General features: G+C 40.5%; 2 protein-coding genes across 2 annotated transcripts; both read left to right on the top strand.

Moving 5' to 3' along the window:
• Nucleotides 1-190: 190 nt before the first annotated feature.
• tnpo2b (transportin 2b) lies at nt 191-12365 on the top strand. Its single transcript, XM_014986653.2, has 24 exons — nt 191-418; nt 1040-1139; nt 2373-2448; nt 2596-2745; nt 2998-3104; nt 3186-3319; nt 3408-3489; nt 4088-4210; nt 4312-4430; nt 4528-4588; nt 4685-4856; nt 5750-5902; nt 5987-6212; nt 6293-6464; nt 6564-6758; nt 7082-7240; nt 8445-8532; nt 8701-8799; nt 8879-8974; nt 9051-9126; nt 9215-9314; nt 9400-9474; nt 10610-10739; nt 10826-12365. The coding sequence occupies exons 2-23, from the start codon at nt 1041-1043 to the stop codon at nt 10715-10717; spliced, it is 2670 nt and encodes an 889-aa protein (XP_014842139.1). The 5' UTR covers nt 191-418; nt 1040; the 3' UTR covers nt 10718-10739; nt 10826-12365.
• Nucleotides 12366-18998: 6633 nt separating this feature from the next.
• On the top strand, nt 18999-22079 carry LOC148161052 (uncharacterized). Its single transcript, XM_088007347.1, has 2 exons — nt 18999-19005; nt 20983-22079. The coding sequence occupies exons 1-2, from the start codon at nt 18999-19001 to the stop codon at nt 22077-22079; spliced, it is 1104 nt and encodes a 367-aa protein (XP_087863473.1).
• The last annotated feature ends 849 nt before the right edge of the window (nt 22080-22928 follow it).

Raw genomic sequence — 22928 nt, 5'->3', positions numbered from 1 at the left:
TTGGCGCCATCTAGTGGCCAAGAGTAGAGCTCAGAAGAAGTCATATACAGTATTCACGAAATTAAACGCGCAGCGTATTTTTGTACCAAAAAGATACATTTTAAAAACCGAACAGCCACACTTACAATAAGAAAAAGGCAGTAATTTTAAAACATGTCTTACTGCGTAATCACCTGGTTCAGCTCTGTTGTCTACGGAAGCCGGCAGGAATCAAACAGGTCACCCGGCTTGATCGCAAGGCATGCAATCTCTGTCATACACAAGCTAGCGTAACAAATACACAGACCTACAGAGACTGTCGCGTTTTTTTTTACACAGTCACACAGATAGCTGCGATATTTTGTTTAATGTTAGTTTTTTACAGCGTGACTGCACTCTTTTCCGTACAAATATAAAACCAGCATACCGGAGTAACCAGGTAAAATCTTTCGCGCTACTTTCATACAGATGCTAGCTAGACATGCTACATGTTCTAGCTTTGGGTTGATGTCCGGTTGTTTATATCATGCATATGAAAGCCTTTCTGTCATTGGTGTTAATTACACGTTCAGATATACAGTACAGTGACCGGGAATCTGTGTAATTTACGCCTTATAGCTGTTCAAAACTAGTGAATACGCATTTTAACCCATGTTGACGTTAAGCTAGCTTGCTAGCTGTCTCAGAGACATTGCGCCGTCTGGGCCTCATGGAGAAAACACTCCTAAGCTCTTAGTTTATAACTTATTACAACTTACCGAAGCTAATTAACCGTGGTTTAGCACTCGCTTGTATTAACTTTGGGATTCATACATCAGAAAACAGGAAATGCTCCTAGCCCCTCATGCTATCAAACCGGGTTCTCGATAGTATTTTCAGTCTTTTTTCATTTTCTGAGTATTTCAAAAGCCAGTTTCTGTTTGAGGCAAATAATATAACGGATGATCAACTATCATTAGTGAGTGGCTTCCTTGTTTTCTACGTACAGGTGTGAGTGAGAGCACTTAGAGGCGTTGTTGTCGTGCCTTTCAGACAGCTCATCAATGTGTTATCTTCACAGGATGGAGTGGCAGCCAGACGAACAGGGTCTGCAGCAAGTGCTTCAGCTGCTCAAAGATTCCCAGTCCCCAGATACAGCCACTCAGAGAGCTGTGCAAGAAGTATCCTTACCTCTCAGTCTGTGTGGAAATTTAACCATGTCTAAATGGATGCCTGGTGGAAAGCTGCTTTGCGGTGTTGCCTCACTGCAAAATGTTTGGTGCAAACCCAAGCTGGACCTTTTCAGAGTGGAGTTTGCATGTTCTGTGTGCAGGCACTCCGGCGTCTCCCAAAAGCCCAGGGTTTCTCTGTAAGCTGGAAAAGTATGGAATTTGATTCAAGTATTTTCCAGGTCTGGATTAGTAAGGAAAAATACATTTAATCATTTAATTGTGCAATCAGATATGTATTTTATCATATATATATATACATTTATTAAATTACAATTTTCATGGCTAAAATGTTTGAAATCTCTGGAAGCTGGAGTCTAGAAAGTCTAGAACTTGGACATCTCAAAGGTGTCAAGTGTAAAAATAGGTAGCATATGTTAAGTGTATACTTGTTTATTTGTCCTATGTCTCTTTCATGGATCCCAGTAATCTGCCTCAGCATCACTCTTGAGTAAGATTTATCACACATAGAAGATGCATAAATACCAAACAGAGGTCTAAGGGTGCATTCACACCAGCCCAGTTAAGTCTGCTTTCATCTAATTTTAGTTTATCTAGAAAGTCTGATTTGTTTGGGGAAGTGTGAATATGCAATCCTTCTCTGATGCAGACCAAAAAGGGAAACTCTGGTCCGCCTAAAAACCTAGATCTCAGCTTGGGTGAAGTGAACTCTGGTGAGGTTTGAATGCATATGAATGCCAAGTGGACCAGAGGCTGCAACAAAAGCAGAAAGTGAACTACTGCACAGGCAATTATTGGTAAATTCACCAAAACACACGCAAGACTCCTATGCCAGAGGGAGATAGTTTGTGGTCTTTTACCAAGACAAAAGAGAAATCATACAACCGTTAAAATCTGACACTACTCTGTTTTTGTTTGCATTTCACGAAGGAAGTTGTGCTCATGTCTTCTTCAGAAGTTTTTGTGTTGTTTCCTTCAGTGGTTCTTGGTGCAGCGTCACCACAGGCGAGAGAGGGAACCGGTTTTTCAAAGGGTTTGGTTTGTTTGACAGTGTGGCGTGAAAGCAACCTGCATCAGCTGAAAATGTAACAAGTGTTGCCACTTTGGTCCTCAATCGAACAGAGTTTATTGGGCTGTGAGGCGTGAAAACGCCCTTTGTTAGATGAGGGTGTGAGGATGTTTGTGCCGAGTGTGGATGGTTGAACTCCTTAACCGATGCCCCAGAAACTGGAGCAGCTTAACCAGTTCCCTGACTTCAACAACTATCTCATCTTTGTCCTCACAAGCCTCAAGTCTGAGGGTATGATTGAGTTTAAAAAAAAAAACATTTGATTGTCAATATTGCCGTCTTTTCTTTTCAGCTGTTTTCATGCTAATATTTCAAGTTCTGTATCTAGCATCCTGCTTCTCACATGGTAAAACGCTGTTTCATCCTCTCTCTCTGAAGACGAACCCACTCGCTCTCTCAGTGGTCTGATTTTGAAGAACAATGTGAAAGCTCACTACCAGAACTTCCCCCCTAACGTGGCAGACTTCATCAAACGAGAATGCCTCAACAACATCGGAGATCCGTCGCCGCTTATCAGAGCTACGATCGGTGAGGGTGTGGCAGAAAGGGGGAAGGTGGGAGGGGTGGGAGAAAAGCAAAAAGAAGAAGTGTTACCCTGTAGTGATTGTGAGTCAGTCTGCCATGTGGGAGGCTGACTTGTTACACAGAAAAGTTGCTGTGTGGGTGCTCGAAACAGTGTTTTGCAGATGTTTATAGCTGTAGAAGGCTGTGTTGTGTTAAATAATCCAGAACTTTCAGCTGCAGGTTTATTTAAATTATTATTTTTTCTTCGTCGTGAAGGGATTTTGATCACAACCATAGCCTCTAAAGGAGAGCTGCAGACTTGGCCGGAGCTCTTGCCTCAACTTTGCAATCTGCTCAACTCTGAGGACTACAACACCTGCGAGGTACGGCCTCTGCGCGACTTACTGGGACCGGTTTCTGATTGTTCATTTGATTGGATCGCTCTGGTTTCCTCGTTCTTTCAGGGTTCTTTTGGAGCGCTGCAGAAAATCTGTGAGGATTCGTCCGAGCTGTTGGACAGCGACGCTCTGAACAGACCCCTCAACATCATGATCCCCAAGTTTCTCCAGTTCTTTAAGCACTGCAGCCCCAAGATCAGGTTGGTAAACCTCTGTTGTTTTCCTGTCTTGTTCCTTCTCCTTTTTTCAGTCTAATTTAAGTAAGCTCTTGGTTTGGTTTTCCTTTAGATCCCACGCTATCGCTTGTGTGAACCAGTTCATCATTGGACGAGCTCAAGCTCTGATGGATAACATTGATACTTTTATTGAGGTGAGGGATAAAAAGATTTCATCTGGCTCGTTCTGCAGAGTAAAGCGTTTCAGCTGAACTTAGTGTTGAACTGAAGACTTAATTTGACTTTTGGAATGAGATTTTTGGAAGACCCAATCCTGGTTTAATATGCTCGGTTTCATATTTATTGAATGGTTTTAGAAAACAAAAGCAGTGAAAGAGTCGCTACTGTCTGTATGAACAGAAAAAAAACATTTTATGTTTTCTAGATTTGGAGAAGGAGCAAAATCTAAGATGGCAAAGAGGCCAAGCAGAGCATAAGAAATAGTTTTTTATCGTGCCGCTGAATTAAAAATATGACTTCAGGCTTGTTTCAAGATCTCTACTGAATGCTGTTAAGAAAACCCAACTTGGTAAATATTCTATGTTTAAATATCCAGAATGTCATTAAAAAACTTCAGAAAATCGAAAAAATTGCAGGAACCCTGGACATTGCGTAAAACGTTTACCTTGACTAATGTGGTGGAACGCAGCAGATTAGGTTCCACATTACCCCAAACCTTATTTTACCGTCTTTTTCTCCAGCTCCTCCTTCACTTAATCCGTTCATCCTTCTTTTTCTTCTCTCCTTTCGCAGAGTCTGTTTGCCCTGGCTGGTGACGAAGACAGTGAGGTGAGGAAGAACGTCTGCAGGGCTCTGGTCATGCTGCTGGAAGTTCGCATCGACCGCCTCATCCCACACATGCACAGCATCATCCAGGTGAGGCGACCGTTGGATCTTCTGTCACCACCGCCATTGTAGATACGGTCCTCCTCCTCCTCTTCCTCACCGCCAGCCGTTGTGTTTCTTTCTGTCTGCAGTACATGCTGCAGCGAACGCAGGACCCCGATGAGAACGTGGCTCTGGAAGCCTGTGAGTTCTGGCTCACTCTGGCTGAGCAGCCCATCTGTAAAGAGGCCCTGTCTGGACACTTGGTCCAGTAAGTCAAGATGTGCTGACAGATGGATTGAGGTAATGAAGGAGGAGCTCACCTGATTTAAACCTGTTTTTTTTTTTTTTTTTTTTGCTTTTTTAAGACTGATTCCTATCTTGGTGAACGGGATGAAATATTCAGAGATCGACATCATCCTCCTAAAAGTAAGCAGCTGTTGTTAAATCGAATGCTTCCTCCACACAAACTCTGCCCTTAGAAGAATCTAGTTTACTTCAAACTTAATCTTTATCGTCCTCCAGGGAGACGTCGAAGAGGACGAGACGATTCCCGACAGCGAGCAGGACATCAAGCCTCGCTTCCACAAGTCTCGCACCGTGACTCTGCAACACGAGGGCGGGGAGGGCGAGGAGGGCGAGGACATAGACGATGACGAGGATGATGACGACGACACGTTGTCTGATTGGAACCTTCGTAAGCTTTCACACCGGCTTTCTTTTGCTTTACTTTGTTCGTTTGGGGAGGAGTGAACGTGCAGTCGAGTTCTGGTGCGGACCAAAAAAAGCGAGGTCTGGTCCGCCTGAAAACCTAGATCTCAGTTCAGTTGAAGTGAACTCTGGTGCGGTTCAAATGCATATTAATGCCAAGCGGATCAGAGTTTGCTCCAAAAGCAGGAAGCAGGCTGTGGCGCAGGACAGTCTGGATAAAGGCTTCAAAATCAAACTCATGAATCCGTTCCTAGCGGGAGAAATGGCTAGTGTGTTGTTGTTGTTTTTTCTACCAAAGACAAAAAAGAAACCTTACAATCGCTAAAGTCTGACACATTCGTTTACATTTTGCAAAGAAGGACGTTGTGCTCATGCCTTCTTTGCAGGTTTTTGTGTCGTTTCCTTCAGTGGTTCTTGTTGCAGCGCCACCACAGGCGAGAGAGGGAACATGTTTTCAAACAGTTTGATTTGTTTGACAGTGCAGTGTGAAAGCGAACCGCACCAACTGAAAATGTAACAAGTGTTTTAATTTTGGTCCCCTATCGAACCAAGTCTACTGGAGTATCAGGTGTGAAAATATCCTTTAACATCTGAAGTATGGAAAATATTTCTATTTCAAAACTTTTTACCTGTCCAGTTGTCTGTCTTAACTGCTTCTTGTTTTTTCCCCTCTGTTTTCATCCATTGTTAAAAAGGAATTACAGTAGGTTTGAATGACAAAATTCTTGATTTTCTCATTAGAAGCCCAAATTATGTTAGATGTTACCATTAATTTTATTGGGTTTTATGGCATAGATCAATAAAACATGGTGAAGGACAGCAGAAGCTTTTCACCTATCGGTGCGTCTCTAATCTCGTCCGTCGGTCTCTGACTCCCAGGAAAATGCTCGGCTGCGGCTCTGGACGTTCTGGCCAACGTGTTTCGTGAGGAGCTGCTTCCACATCTCCTGCCTCTGCTCAAAGGCCTGCTGTTCCATCCTGACTGGGTCATCAAGGAGTCTGGCATCTTGGTGCTTGGCGCCATCGCTGAGGGTTAGACACAGACTCAAAAATCGCATTAAAACATACATTTTAACATAAAACAGGAAGAAATGTAAGCTCTCGTCCTCTTTTCAGGCTGCATGCAGGGAATGGTTCCCTACTTGCCAGAGCTGATTCCTCATCTCATCCAGTGCTTATGCGACAAGAAGGCTCTGGTGCGCTCCATCGCCTGCTGGACGCTGAGTCGCTACGCCCACTGGGTGGTCAGCCAGCCCCCCGACGCCCACCTCAAGCCCCTCATGACCGAGCTTCTCAAACGCATCCTGGATGGGAACAAAAGGGTGCAGGAGGCGGCGTGCAGGTGCGGCTCTCAGCTTTCCTCTGTGCTCTTCTTCACTTCCTGCTCAGTCGTCTTCCTCACCCATATCCTGTTGGCCACAGCGCCTTCGCCACGCTGGAGGAGGAGGCGTGCACGGAGCTGGTGCCGTACCTCAGCTTCATCCTGGACACGCTGGTTTTCGCTTTCGGGAAATATCAGCACAAGAACCTGCTGATCCTCTACGACGCTATAGGAACGCTGGCTGATTCTGTGGGACACCACCTCAACCAGCCTGTGAGCTCAGCGGTCACACACACACACACATTCACACACACATTCACACAGCTTGGGACTGAAACATTTTGCTTTTCGGGTTTTTTTTTTTTTTTGAAGGAGTACATCCAGAAGCTGATGCCGCCTCTGATAGCCAAATGGAACGAGCTGAAGGACGAGGACAAAGACCTCTTTCCTCTGCTGGAGTGTCTGTCGTCGGTTGCCACGGCGCTGCAGAGCGGCTTCCTCCCGTACTGTGAGCCTGTGTACCAGCGCTGCGTGACCCTGGTCCAGAAGACGCTGGCTCAGGCCATGGTGAGCCGCGTCACAGCATTTTACCGTAACACGCTGATTTTAATAGTCGGGGTTCGTATGGGTGCTTGAATTTCAATCAGGTTTTTTCAGGGTTTGGAACGTGTTTGAAATACTTGATATTCAAACTGCAGTTAAGTTATTAAGTCCATAATAGAGAATTGTAGCTGTCATTTTTGTTTCATTTCTATTGTTTCCGTTGGCAAAGTGTGGTGCTGGAAAAGTTTGGAAACTTACCTTGAAAGTGCTTGAAGTTTACTGGGTTAAAGCCTGTGAAGCATGTATAGTTGTATGAAAATGAGAACCGCTGTGTTGGCGTTTCTCAGATGTACAGTCAGCAGCCAGACCAGTACGAAGCACCAGATAAGGACTTCATGATTGTGGCCCTGGATCTATTAAGCGGCTTGGCTGAGGGACTTGGGGGCCACGTCGACACGCTGGTGGCCCGCAGCAACATCATGACCCTGCTGTTCCAGTGCATGCAGGTGAGAGTGGATTTCATCACCTTCGCATCCCATCTAGTCCGAGAAAGCAGCTTCAGGTCTTTATGATGTGGAATTATGAAAAATCTGCTCATATCTTCTCTTTCTATAATTTTTATTACAGAAAGTGTTTAAACTCCTTCACATTTTGTCGCATTACAACCACAGCATTTTTTTGATTTGGGTGTTTATGTGAAAGACCAAAGCAAATTGTTAGACACTTGTGAAGTAGGTGGTCTTTAGGGCATCATTCGGCAGTGGTGGAGCAGGAACATTCTCATAGTGGTGATCAGGCGTGTACTGATGTGGTGGCCAACAATTAATTGGCACTAGGGCCACTTCGGAGAACAACATCCATATTTTCCAAATAATTCACTAAATACAGACAATATTTTCTGGAAGCTGATAAATAAATGCCATCACCGCTGCCTCCAACTGTTTTGGAGGGGAACTGCTTGTTCTGGTGGTCTACTGGTGAGTTACCTCCATATTGCAACAACCAATTGCCTGGCCGGGGGGTCCAATGATTGTCCAGGGGTTAGGGGCCATGGCCACCCCATAGGAACCCCCCTGGCTCTGAGTAGGTCTTGACCAAGCTCTACTCAAGCTCAGTCAAATTAAGCAGAGAGCATCTATCTGCCACAGATTCTTACATAAATCTACATCCATCCATCTTGTTGAGATTTATTTTTTGCTCTAATTGAACAAATAAAGAAGAAAATAGTAAAACTAACAATCCTGACAATGTCGACAGTTGTGGGAGGTTTTAAACTTTATTAATCGTAAGCTGTTGTGACAACGATAAATCATAATTCTTATCATGACAAGAAGCTTATCATGATAAATGATAAACAATACGATAAATGCCCACCGCTAGGTTCAAGGCACGTTGAAGGCTTTTGAGAGATACAGTTTTGTCCTCAGATTCATTTACTTGGTGTAGAAAAATATACAACTGAGTTTTTCCAGGTTTACATATAGAAGTAGATAGACTGACCTACCCTTCCCTATTCTGCAAGGTTGGTCCATCCATCCATTTATTGATCTGTCCGCCATGCGTTTGTCCATCCATGATGTGAAAATATGTAGGAAACCTGCATATTTTCGGCTCTGATCAGTCCCAGGTAGTCAGTGGATGTGCCATTAACCCATTTCAGGTCAGCAGATTTTGTTTATGTCGGCCTTTGTTTGTGTGATTTTGTTTCAGGATACGATGCCTGAGGTGAGGCAGAGTTCATTTGCTCTGCTGGGTGACCTGACCAAGGCCTGCTTCCCTCACGTCAAACCGTGTATCGGTAATTATCTCCTCCTCTTCCTCCCTAACACCCACACTCAGCATATTAAAGGCACTTGAGAACAACTTCACATCGTGTGTTTTTTGTGAAACGTGACCATAAAAAGTTAGGAAAAAGATTACACAAATCTGGATGATTATTTTTTTTAATGACATCTTTGTCCTTTAGCTGAATTTATGCCGATCCTCGGGACAAATCTGAACCCAGAATTTATCTCCGTGTGCAACAACGCCACCTGGGCCATAGGGGAGATCTGCATGCAGATGGGTGAGTACCAGTATCTCAATGCTCCTAGTTTAAACTTCAGATGTTGTGTGTCTGACCTTGTTCTTTCTTCTCCCATCAGGAGTGGAGATGCAGCCATACATAGCTATGGTTCTAAACCAGCTGGTTGAGATCATTAACCGACCCAACACACCCAAAACCCTGCTGGAAAACACAGGTGTGTAGACGTTCGCTCCTCATGTACTGCTAACACCTTTGTTACTCGCTTAACGCCGTCTGCGCTCCTGTTGCAGCCATCACCATCGGCAGACTGGGTTACGTTTGCCCTCAGGAGGTCGCCCCCATGCTGCCGCAGTTTATCCGACCCTGGTGGGACGCCTCGCCTTTCGCGCAAATCGCAGCTGTGAGAAAACGGTAGAAATCTGCTGCTCATTGCTCTCTTGTTGACATCCTCCAGGTGCACGTCTCTCCGCAACATCCGAGACAACGAGGAGAAAGACTCTGCCTTCCGAGGGATTTGCATAATGATCGGTGTGAATCCCGGAGGCGTGGTGCAGGTGAGGAATAGTCCGTTGCAGATGTACGTGTCGCCCAGTTACCGTCTGTCGAATTACACCTGCTGCACCTTTTTCTGATGCTCAGGATTTCATCTTCTTCTGTGACGCCGTGGCCTCCTGGGTGAACCCTAAAGATGATCTGAGAGACATGTTCTACAAGGTATGTAGCAGGATAACCCAGGCAAGATTCAACATCTTATGTCGCATTCTGCAGTTCAGGGATTAACCTGCAAACACAAACCTCCGCAGATGAATAGGCCTGTCACAATAACACATTTCACTGGTTTATTGTCCCAGAAGTTATTGCAATAAACAGTAATATTGTTGCCTTGTCACCATTTTCAAGTCATATATTTATGATAGTGTAAGAATGCAAGTTCCTTCTCTCACTAATAAACTTTAACTTTGTGCACAAAACTCCACACTGAACTGGAATACATTTCAAATATGTAAAATAAAACGTAGCAACCAAAAACAATAAATAAAAAGGAAATAGGAACCACACTCAACCGAAACCTTAAATAAAATGGATTGTAAAATTTTTGTTAACAAAATTGCCCTTCAAAAAAGTGTCAATCATCAAAATCTAAATTATCACGCTCATTTTAATTTTTCATTTGATTAAGCAGAGTGTCCACTCTTCCTTAAAAAGTCTTACATTCATTAGAAACGATGTTAAATCGTTAATCACAGGTCTTAAGTTTTGTTCTTGCAGGTCTATTTAACCTCATATATTCAATATAGTTTATTGAGGACTGGAGTCTAACACCCATATGATATTTTTCTGTCAGTCACTAGTTTGAGTCGCACGCAGACGTCTTCATTGCTTTCTGTGACTTGAAGCTACTGCTAACTTGCTGCTAACATATATTTGCTAGGTAGCTAGCTAGCTTTTTGCATCTATCTTGGGTAAGTGCAAATTTATTGCCAGTTTGCTGGACGAAGTTCGTCTTTGCCTGTACAACGCTACAGTCGTTCTGTGCAAAAAAGCTTTGCACTGTTATGACATCAAACTCACGAATCCATTCGCATGATTAGGTCTTAAAATTAATTCATAATAGTCTGAAAAAGTCCGAGTTGATGAAACCTGCAGAAATGTTGTTAATTGATTAATTGCTTGTTGCTATAGGCTTATAACATCAACATAAGTTAAACATAAAAGGCGTTTCCCATGTACCCTCGACATCGTTTGTTTATTTCATTTTTACACTTAATAATCCTAATTTAAATCTTTAAAATCTCCTGAATACGTTCTCGTTGCTCACACACGTTGGATTTGCTGATGGTCTCCACAGATCCTTCATGGCTTCAAGGAGCAGGTCGGAGAGGAGAACTGGCAGCAGTTTTCAGAGCAGTTCCCCCCACTGCTAAAGGAGAGACTGGCAGCCTGCTACGGCGTTTAGGTTCTCCACACCCACCCAATAGGTAAGCCACCACACATCGAGCTAAAGTAAAGAAAAACTGCATCGTTGCTCCGTTAACGTCTTCATGTTTTGTGGTTTTGTCTTCAGGTGAGCCAGCAGGAGGAGGGTGAATGGGAAACTCATCCATCTGTGTATTGCACGGCCCTGATCTGGGGGGAGGGAGAGGGACGCTTTTGGCCGCTCCCCCTGATGGACGGCCCCCACGCCCTATGTGTTTGTCCATAGAGGGAGGGTGCGCGGGTGGGAGGGAGGGACAGGGGGGACACCTCTAGATTAACTAGGCAGGGACCTGACACAGAAAAACAAAACAAAACAACAACAACTAACTGGTAGGGACAGATAGAGGAGGAGACCAGCTGGAAAAGAGAGCAGCACAGAGAAAAGTTCAGGGACAGACAGGGAGGGGATTCACTAACAAGGCAGGGACAGCAGGCAGGAGGAAAGCTTGTTTCCTGGCTGGAACGACAGGGAAAGTTAGGATTTTAATGGGATTCTTAAACTTAAACGAGTAGCTGGTTGCTCAACAGACTCACAGACATTAAGTTGTACATGCAGTACCTGGGACAGACTGTGGGTGGCACTGTGGTTTAGACTTTTTACAGACCTACTACACGTAGCTAGGGACAGACAGGTAAAGAAAAAAACAAGCTCTCTAATAACTTCTTTTTTCTGGGGGAATAGGATTCAATATCAAATACTCCATCTGTGCTCCACCCGATTCTGCTTCTCTGTAAGATGATCTATCCTCATCCATCTTTCCTACCTTTCATTCTTACCAGAGTGCTGCTTTACAGAGCTATCATCTATCACACATATTGCTGTCTACATGGTTTTTTTCTACCTGATCGAACGAGACAGAGAGAGCGAGAGCGTGGGGAAAACTTTTCCCACCGAAAAAAAACAACATTCCTCTGGGACGGGGGGCTTAGGGCTAACACTTCTGTTTTCTCACCTGAGCGGGAGGAAATCGTACAAAGAAAGCGCATCCTTAGTTTCGTCTCCAAGGTTCGGCTCAACGCATGCATGTTGCAAGTTTGTAAATCCTGATTTCGGCATTCTTTAACGGTGTGTGAAATGTGTATTTTTTTTTTTTTTTTTGTATTTGTTTTTGGACATGGTACCGAGCTAAAACTTGACTCCCCACCGCAATGTCCTTGGCACCTGTTGACTGTGACCAAGTGTGTGTGTGCGTGTGTGCGCATGTGACTGAGTGTGTATGTGTCTGTCTACATTTGTGTTGATATCCATTTGATGCCATATTGATATCTTTAGTAAAACTGATTGGTTGTGATCTTTATAATGTTTTATAATTGGTCTTTTTTTTTTTTTTTTTTTTGCTGCTACTGAGTTTTGTTTCTGTAGTGAACTGAAATTCACACACTTAACACAAAAATTGAATTGATGCTATATTCAGTGACTGTTAAGTTGTTTTTTTGCACTTTTTATTTTTATTCAGTTTTTTATTTTATTTTATTTGTATGGTATATTTTTTTTAAACCTCACCCATATGATATGTCTTGACCCTAATGTCAGTGTTTGTCATACTGTGTTGCACTGTGAAATTAAGTGTCTTTGACTGGCAAAAATATCTCAATACTAAATGGCAAATAAAAGCAAATTTGTGAAACTGCGACTAATCCGCACTTTTACAATTACTAACCTTGCCATAATGCTGTGTGTGTGTGTGTGTGTGTGTGTGTGTGTGTGTGTGTGTGTGTGTGTGTGTGCGTGTGCGTGTGTGTGTGTGTGTGTGATCCTGCATGAGAGAGAGTGCATGAGGAGATTTAGTATTTGCCAATAAGCATGTTTGACGGAAGAGTGTGATAAGGTTAAAAGAAGGGATGTAGCCTGCCTCAGCGTAGCTTGTATGCATGCTCTGTCTTTCCACAGTAAAGATGTACAGTGCCTTGCAGAAGTATTTATACCTCTTAAATCTTTATCCATTTTGTCTGCAAACTAGTGTATTTCAGTAGAACTTTGTGGTAGCCCAATCCAAAGTGGCGCATAATGATGGAGACATTTCTGTAGCTCGGTCTTATACTGAATGGTTAGCAAAAACCACAACTACTACCACCCAACTCGAAAATAAATTTCAAGTTGGGTTTAGGTCGGGACTACCCTGGTAAAAACCAGCACTTTGTTCTACGCTTCGCTTCATTCAGAGGGTCTGGACTCTTGATTATTGAGAAGCACTTGCTTCTTGGAGGCGTGGAGTTTGTACCCAGTCGCTAACGTTTGTCCGTGACGTAGCGGTCCTCCACTGCAAAGAGAGAAGTGCCGAGCTGAACGAGGCAGCTGTTAATATTGATTCAGTATTTGGAAGTGTGGCCAACACGGACTGATCGGCTTCGTTCACTTCCTCTGCTGCCTTCAATAAAACTACAGACTACAATTCTAAAACAGCACAGAAAACTGATGACTTTGTTCACAACTTCTACTTCTGTTCGCTGATTGGCCTGGTCAAAAATCTACCTGGGAGAATCCCCTTCAATAGGAGAAAGCCCAGAAGGAGCAGTGAAGAGAGACTGGAATTTAGAAACCTTTGGCCAGGCTAGGTTGGGACTTTGACTGGGCCATATTTTGCTCAGTCTCAAGTCTTTTTGTAGCCTCTAACTCACAGGTGTCAAACTCCAGTCCTGGAGGGCCACTGTCCTGCAACTTTTAGATGTAATAGAATAATTAGGTCATTAGCAGGTCTCTACACAAGAGGGAGGTAATTAAGCCATTTCATTCCAGTGTTTTGTACCTGTGGCACATCTAAAAACTGCAGGATAGTGGCTCTTGAGGACTGCAGTCTGACACCCCTGCTCTCACTGGTTTTCTTCCAGTATTCTCTCGAATTTGGCTCCATTTTTCTCTCTGCTCTGACTAGCTTCCTTTCCCCCTCAGCTCCAATCTGAGCTGTAGATCCCTGTGACTCACCCAGAGTCTCCATGAGCCTCTTGTAAGATTTTCCAATGACATGATGTCCTTTACGTTGAGAGTCGACCCTTTTTTGGATTGATTAAACAAAGCTCAGTGGGACTTTCACAGCGCAGCATATTGTTTTACGACACATGACTGTGCGTCTACTGAGATCATGATACAAACTACTTCTCACTTCAACGCTCTCGAGAACAGTTGTAAACAGCATAATGTTGCGATGACATGCTGAAGATGGAGAGTTGAAGAAAGTAGTAGCTTCTTAAAGAGACAGGCCAATTTCAAAGTAGTTTGTGATGTCAAATTTCTTTGATGTCATGTTTGATATATGCAGCATTTTTATAACACCTGAAGCTAACATAGTCACTTGATTGTGCTACAAAATAATATACTTCCTCTTTAAACTTCTCCAGAACTTTTTTCCCTGACCCATCTGCTCCATATCCGTATATGCGTAGCGCACCACACTTTTCAGATATTCAGCTTTAAAAATTCAAAGCAATGTCTCAATACTTTTTCACTTCACAATTACACACTACTTTGTGTCAACCCACCAAATATCAGTCCACTGAATAGGTGCATCAATACTGGTGTGGACTTGTAAGAGGACAAAATGTGGCAAAGCTCAGCAGGTATGAATACTTTAGCAATGCACCGTAAGGGTGTGTGTGTGTGTGTGCAGTGGTGCATGTTTGGTGTATGTTTCAGAGTAATATGACTGCCCTTTACACACCAACACACCACCTCGACTCACAAGCAGAAAGGGACGGTACGTCCAGATAAAAAGCTAGGACACTGCCAAAGAGCAATAGCCACTAAATTAGAAAGCTGGAAGCAGACGCCACCTGGAGCGTGATGCGGACACACAGGTACAGCCGGACTGTAAGTTTGATTTCTGATTCTGCCAGCAAAATTCAACACAGGGAAGTGTGTTCATTTTTTTTAAAAATGTTTTTTAAATTATTTTTGTTTTCTGGCTCAGATATTTAGATGTAGACAAAATGTTGGCGCTTGATTTGACCTAGACTGTGACCATTAAGGTAATTGAACCAATCATATGTCACTTAAAATGGGAGACAATCTGAGTCTGTTTCCTTCCTCTCAGTTCGGATTGTGAGGGATTTTTTATTTTTTAAATAAAATAAATGTCTCAGTGGCTCAATATTTTTATGTGACTTCATGTGCTTCTCTGATGTTTTCTAGTTCCATGAGATTTTTGTATTGTGAACTTTTTAACAATACTGTAGGAATCTGGTTACGGACCAGTGATGAATACAAGCAGAGAGGAGACATGTTTTTTTATTTTTATTTTCATTTTTTAATTTATGTTAATGTAATAAGAAGCATGATACTGGGTAAGATTTAAATTTTTCACATGAAAAATCAGCCTGATTTATAACAGAGCACAAAGACTTTTGGTACCTGCCTTTAATCTGTTTCCCTCCATTTATTATGATTTGGGAGTAGAAATGAAATAGTTTTGGGGTGATTTTAATCCTTTTATAGTTTGTGTGTGTAAAACTGACTGAAAATCCAGCTGGATTGTGGATTACCTGAAATAAATGTTCTTGTCATGCATGCTGAGAAATGGCTATTATAATTTTTGGTGCTTTTTTTTTTTAAGTTAATGGGTTTTTTTTTATTCTGTTCCTGATATATGAACTCTCAAATTAAAAATCAGTGTAAAATGAGGAGTGCACTTTTTCTGACAATCACCTTCACTGTTCAGACATGAAGGTATGATTTTTTTATTATTATTATTATTCAATAATTGGGTTTTAAAAGTTAAAATTTGCAGCATATTTTCTTTAATTCAAACAAGTTTAAATTTAAGCATCCAACAACAATAATATTTGGAGAAATGTATCTTACCATGTTGCAGAAAACCCACTTGGTTTTGGTTAAATCAAAAACTTTATGCTAAATCTTTTAATCTCTTACAGAAGAAAAACAAGATGATGTGTGTTTGGACTATTTTAATATTACGCTCGGTTGTGTCAAATTTCGAGAGACAGCAGGCGCAAATCGTGACACCGCACCTCGTACTGGCACTTCCGGTGGCAGGTCTGACACCTGCCACAAGTGCCACTGCGTTCGGCTGACTTCGGCTGACCTCGGCACCTCTTACTGGCACTTCCGCTGACACCTGCCACAAGTGCCACTGCGTTCGGCTGACTTCGGCTGACCTCGGCACCTCTTACTGGCACTTCCGCTGACACCTGCCACAAGTGCCACTGCCTTCGGGACTAGCTGCCAGAGTTGCCACTGCGTTCGGCTGACTTCGGCTGACCTCGGCACCTCGTACTGGCACTTCCGGTGGCAGGTCTGACACCTGCCACAAGTGCCACTGCGTTCGGGATTAGCTGCCAGTGCTGCCGCTGCGTTCGGCTGACTTCGGCTGACCTCGGCACCTCTTACTGGCACTTCCGCTGACACCTGCCACAAGTGCCACTGCTTTCGGGACTAGCTGCCAGAGTTGCCACTGTGTTCGGGTGACTTCGGCTGACTTCGGCTGACCTCGGCACCTCTTACTGGCACTTCCTCTGACACCTGCCATTAGTGTCACTGTTTTCGGGTCTAGCTGTCAGTGTTGCCACTGCGTTCGGCTGACTTCGGCTGACTTCGGCACCTTCCAAGGGTTGCCACGACCTCATACTGGCACCTCCCACGCCTCACGGACCCCTCTCGCCTATTTTTGCTCACGAGATTTAGGGCGGCCATCTTATAGCGTTCGACCGCTCCACTCAGCGTTATATGTTTAACAGGCACAATGACGTATTTGAACATTTAATCTTTCATAACACGCTGTTTTGTTACTGGAAACCTTATACATGCAGCCATATTTATAAACAGTTGTATTTTTAAAGTATTTTTAATTGTATTATACATACTTCAGCATATTTAAATATGCTTAGTGGGGAAAACAATAGAATAGAAATATAATATTCTTTGGTGACAGCTTCTGTGTCAGAATTAATATGAATGAATTTATAATTAATGAAAATAATGGTGGATCTGGCACAAAGTATTGCATTTCTTGTTAAGTATTCTGTTCCCTTAAAAAAAGCAAATATGCCCTGGTCTATTTTTTATACAGTCTCAAATTTCAGTTTCCAATAAACAGCCTCAGTGAAAACATGTTGACAGTTGCCATAAGCTGTCACTTGTGCCACGGGCTTCTGGGTAAGGTGCCACTTGTGCCACCTTACCACTGGGTAAGGTGACACAAGTAAGGTGGCCGTGGGTGCCACAGGCTGCTAACCTCATTCTCTATCTGTTTCAGACAGAATGTAGCATATGAATAACTTTAGATCAAACAAATAGAAATAAAATATATCTTAATTACAACATAATTCTCATACATATTTAAATATACAGCCGGTGTTCAGACTTAAACAGAGAAAGACAACTCCTGCGCTTTCAGATGGGACCTCTTCTGCAACAGGTGATAATAGCTACCAGTAGGTACCTACCACTACAACTGACACTCGGTTGCCATGGTATGTCAGTGCTGACAAGCTCCTGTCAGTTCCGGATTATAATTATTTTCATACAATGACCTTAATATAATGCTATTGATTATTAAACCGGGTAAGTTCACTAATATTGACTTATTAGTTAACATTTCTGACAGTGGCAACATGAGATATTGACAATTCCAGAGTGACATTATGTTCAGCCTGGTTCCATGACAGTGCACAGGATGTCATAAGTTATAGTGGCTGCCTGGTCTATTATCTAATAGACCAGGCAGCCACTATAACTTTCAGTGTTTTTTGTTAAGATAATGCATTTTTTAAAAAAAGAAACATGTTATCATAATTTTCCAAAAATGCCAGTTAATCATTTTTAAATAGTTATTACTTGTTTTTATTTATTACATTTAATCCCCGCTATTTTTCATTATTTGTCAAGTTTATTACAGATTTGTGTGGCATAAATGAAGGTTGCTTCTCTGTGTTTTTTTCTGGTTCGGTTCATTGTCTTCAAAGTTTTCTTATTCAAAGATGAGAGAATGACTAAAATCTGAGCTAAAAAATGCATTTCAACAGCATTTTCAAGGCAGCAGGAGGATTTTCACTTTCAAGTTAAAACAACTTCAATTTTTTTACACCAATATTGAATATTGATAAGTCAAAACACAAATTATTTACACCTCAAAAAATTTGACAATGTGTGAATCTTAAACAGCATTAAGAACAAGAATGTTACATATTTTTGGAAATAAAAATTACTTTAGTTTATACTTAAGATGCAAATGATTTTTTCAAAGAAAATTGTGCTGTTTACATATTATTTTATTTGGCAGATATGTTTCAACATTTTTTCAAGTTTATGTCACAAAGTATATGCATAGTAAAATATTTGTCAATATTTATTTTCCATTGTATGTAAATACTTTAAACAGCAATTTGAAGTCTGCTGTAAAATTCATGTTTAGTCAACGTGTGAATTTACTACATCAAGATCAAATAACTTATTATTCCTCCATGAGAAATTATGATCATTAAGCTTTAATTTATTTTTCAAACTTTATTAATTTCTACAATATACGTTTTACACAACTACTACGTTTTTCCATCTTGGCCAAAGCCCTATCTGGCAACCCGAGGGTGCAAGAAATTTACGTAAAGCCTAATGACGACCACGTTATTACGACTCTGCTTTTAGTAGTGATCGAACGTTTGAGAACGCACTGATACAAAGGTAAGTCTTTCATTTTCTTTTGCAACGCTTTTGATGATTTCAAAAACATATGATACATGAATGACACACTACAATCTGCGACAGTCATAGGCTACGCTAGCGTTTCCTGCAACCACATGGGATTTTTTCCCCCCCATTTTTTTTAAACATCGTTGCTAAAAAAAATACCTTCTTGATATATTTATGACCAGCGTATTATAGCGTTACAGTTAACACTATTTTAATCGGGGTTACAATAAAATTAATATTTTTTGTGGTTGACTTTGCTTAGGGTTATAAGCCATCGCATCGACAGCTAACTCCGAGCGTTGCCATTACGCTCTTAGTGTAATTGCGCCTGTCCTGGGAAATAGCATTGGGAGTGTTAGACCGCACATAAAGTGAATTTATGTACATACATTATTTTGCCCACAGATATTTATTTATGTGATTATCAATTAATTCGCATGTGCTTCTGCATGTGGATTTGCGTTTTAAGTGTACTGTAACATTTTTATTACTCTAATTATTATATTGTCATGGCTGAATATGCAACCTACTGAAACCATTTCTTTTCCGTTGTCCTTTCTTATTTTTTTTTTTACATGGATAGATTATTAAGTCTTTGACTGCTTACAACAAATTTGTGAACATGTACGGTAAGATGTACTATATAATATTTGTATGGAATGAAATTATTCTTATTTGCAGAAATAGAACTGTAACACTCATAACCTATAATGACACTACATTAAGTGTTATTATTAAACCACATTTATTTTTTCTTATAATTTCATGTTTTATGTTGATCTTTCTGTGTTTTTTATCACAGCTTCCCATTGTTTTTCTGATAAGGACTCTTTTTTGGCCAGTGCAGCCTCACAGTGTATGTTTTGTGAGAAAAAAGAAATTGGAAATGCTGCTCATCTCATATCACGGCATCTCAAAGAGGCAATTTATTATATTAACAACAGTCAAGGTATGATAGAATTAATTTATATCTAAGGTCTATTGATGATGAAATTTCTTTTATTTGTATTATGCAATGCCTTATAATATCTGTATATTTTTTTTTTAAGAAAAATTTGTGGTTGCCTGCTTTTGTAAGGATGGCACAGAAACAAGCAGGAGTCACTACCACTGCCCAATGTGCAAATGTTCTGTTTTCTCAAGATCTCATAACTTCATAAAGCATTTGGATCGCATACATGGTTTGTAGTTTTGATTCAGACAAATTCTTATCTTCATGTGAAACAGTATGATTAAGCATTACAATAAGTATTCCCAAGACATTTGTATGCAATGCGCTGAAAATATTTATCTGGTTGTATGAGTGTATGACTTTTTAAGTTTTATTTAAAATTTCTGTCTTGCAGGTACCACATCCAAAAAAAGAAAAGGTAATTTATTAATGTTTTTTTTCAACACCTCATTTTAAAAATATGTCTTTCCACATCATGCTTTTAATGTGGATTATGAAAGCTGCACCAAAAATATATAAGCTTTGAGGATGCCTGTACTATTCACAATGACACATTATTTATCACATAACTTGTCTTAAAGCCAAGTAGAGTGTAATGCTAGCCAACAAATGGGCACAGATTTAATTAAGACAACACCTTCTTCATTAGCATAATATATAATAAAACAATAACAATTCAAAAAATTTGATAGAGATGTAACAATAAAAAATCATTGTATAAAGAATTACAAATATATGCATATTTATTTGGAAAAATCTGTGATTATGGAAAACTAAAAAGAAAATGTATCCATTTCTTTACAATTACACATCCATAAGGGAAAGGAACCACCAAAAAATATTTCTCTTTTATTAAATGATTTTTTTTCATTCATAGGTTCCTATTTTATAATTGGATTTTCATTGTGCTGTTTTGTAATCTAGAGTTAGTTCTCCTTACCTACCCGATAAAGACTCAACCAATTTTCTATATATGAAACCCATTTATCCCATCAAGCACAACAACATAGATAAGTCATTAATTAATCAGAATAGTAAACCTTACAAAAGAGGTAAAAGTATCCTATTGATTATTTGTCTTTACAGGTTCGAAACAGCAGTTTCAAATTTATTAACAACCCTTTTCATATTAAAAATATGAAAAAGGTTGATAGTGTCATGTCATGAGACTTACATGACACTATCAAAAACATGACAACACTGTCATGACCATGAAGAACTCTTTATGAATGTTTATGACAGTTGTCATGAAGTGTCATTTGGTAAGTAATGACACTTTTAATGTCAATTTCCTCAAAAAGTTTTATTGAAAATCCATTAAAAATGCCAACTTGCCATTAAATTATCATAATTTTAAAAATCATTTTAAATTTGCAGTTTTAATTGACTTTTAATGAAACTTTTATAGAAATTTGGCATTAAAAGTGTCATTATTTACCAAATGACACTTCATGACAACTGTCAAAAACATTCATAAAGACTCCTTTATTGTCATGACAGGTGTTATGTCATATTTGACATAACATCTTGTCAGTCTTATGCTCACCCCTTCAAATGAAGTGTTACTGAAAATACAGTTTTTGTTTCTTCTTTCTAGTAACTGTTGGTACCTTTTCAAGAGTAATTCATTACTGTTCATGTTTTTCTCTTTTAGAAAGTCTTGTCACTTCAAATAGAAAAAAAAGGAAGACCGCAGGTGGCAAGGATAACATGGAGTCCAAAACAGAAGAGTTTGCCTGTCCACATTGTACATCTATGTTAAGCACATACCGAAATTTAACAAGGCACATTAGGGATGTGCATTATATAGAAAAGACACCGATGACGTGTGTTGACTTTGTACACGGACTATATGTGACTCCAAAACATGACCACAGTCCTGTTTTTCCTATTCACGTCATGAAGTCGACAAACCCACCAACGATTGACTGCGAGTTGGAGCAATGCCGCAAATTCATGCAGATAGCATGGTCGTCTGGTAATCCAGGGAAAGAATGTGTTCACCTTGAAAGAACAAAGCATGCCAAGCAGTATGTCAAACCAGCAGTACTAAAGTCAGACTCACTGCAGGACATGCTTAGCAAAGGCTTGATGTCATCAGAATGGGCTGCAAAATGTGAAAACCTGGATCTGGCAGCTAAGAACATCAATGTAGACAGTGTGTTCCCTGTGATTTTTGGAGAGAACAAAGTCCCTCAACGTTGGTATTTTTTTTCCATCTTCACAAATGAAACTGACAGCTGGTGTCAATTTGGAAGAACAAGAGTTGTTTTTGATTCATTGGCTGGAAAATGGAACTGCCAATGCAAGGGAAGTGGAAAATCCCATCGTTGCATTCACAGAATGATGGCAATGTGGTGGATTTACCAGGAGTCACAAAACACTGTGATGATGCAGTCTGATGTGCAGATTGAGGATATAGAAGACTTAGAAACTCACATGCTAGACAGTACCATATATTCTGCAGAGCAAAAAATGACCACACAAAAAATATGTTCAATGACTCTCTACATATATACGCATAAGCGTATCCCTTGCCTACAGGACTTACCAATAAAATTAAGAACATGTGAGGAAGTGCCACGACCATGCTTTTTGCCTTCTGAAAGCACCTGTCCATACTGTCCAGGACCTACCCCTCCAGAGCTTAGTCCATCCAAGATAGTCACCTCACAAGCCACGGTTTATGGCATTAGTTATGTCAAAAAAGGTGAGTATAAAGTGTTCCTCTGCATTGTTCTGGATATATAAGCCATATTTTGTTTAAGTGACATTATGTTACTACAAATGTATGCATTTTCAGGCAGCTGTGTTGTGTATTTACTATAAACTAATGCAAGTTATAATTTAATCTATAGGTATCTCAGTTGCCGAAAAAGAATGCCCAGTTTGTGGGAACATTGTGAGATTCCAAGACTATACTTCAGGTTTTCACAATTTCAGCAACAATGTCCTTCTTACGCTTCCTTTATGTGAGCTTCTGCTTTCAGGCCTGGCGGTGAGGAAAATTAAAGCCAAACATCAATAATTTTTTTTTTTTAGTTTTTCATTTGTAAAAACTAAAATTTCTTATTATGTCTGTAAATATGTGTTTACTCACAGAACAAGTCAACAAGCGGACGGATGTTGGAGACATTATCCTTCTTTAATGACAACAGATACCATCATCAAACTGTTCGAAAGGCATTCCATCACTTTCTTTCTCTGACAAATTTTAAATTTGATTTCTCGTGTTATCAGTGCGGACACCACCCACCGGTAATAATAGCGGATGCAAACTGGAAACTGGCTTTTGACATACCACGTAAGACTTTTGTTATACATGTACATTAACAAGACAAACATACATTTTAAAAATGTTAGTATTTGGATAAAGTTATGATTTTGTGTTTTGAAATTATGTATGGCCTGGGAATTATTTTTTAGAAATAAACTTAAATTTTAATTTCAGTTTTTGTATGTTGATTAATTGTTATATATCCATGCATTATGACTGTCTTGTTGTTTTGCAGTTGGCACATTTAAAAGACCTAATCCTGATGACATTTCTGACAAGGAACTTTAAGTTGATATTGTTAAGGCGTGGTCCGATTTAGACAA

Source organism: Poecilia mexicana, unplaced genomic scaffold (assembly GCF_051168715.1).
Source record: "Poecilia mexicana isolate PSO_F unplaced genomic scaffold, ASM5116871v1 scaffold_1, whole genome shotgun sequence".
NCBI lineage: Eukaryota > Metazoa > Chordata > Actinopteri > Cyprinodontiformes > Poeciliidae > Poecilia > Poecilia mexicana.
Note: the sequence above shows the minus strand (reverse complement) of the source record. Positions and strands in the feature narration are given on the sequence as shown.

What these genes read in the sequence shown, in the direction of transcription:
- tnpo2b (XM_014986653.2), top strand. Translation starts at nt 1,041, where the DNA reads ATGGAGTGGCAGCCAGACGAACAGGGTCTGCAGCAAGTGCTTCAGCTG. An exon ending in TCGACATCATCCTCCTAAAA is followed by an intron (nt 4,589 to 4,684) that starts GTAAGCAGCTGT and finishes ATCGTCCTCCAG; the next exon opens with GGAGACGTCGAAGAGGACGA. An exon ending in ATCCCGGAGGCGTGGTGCAG is followed by an intron (nt 9,315 to 9,399) that starts GTGAGGAATAGT and finishes TCTGATGCTCAG; the next exon opens with GATTTCATCTTCTTCTGTGA.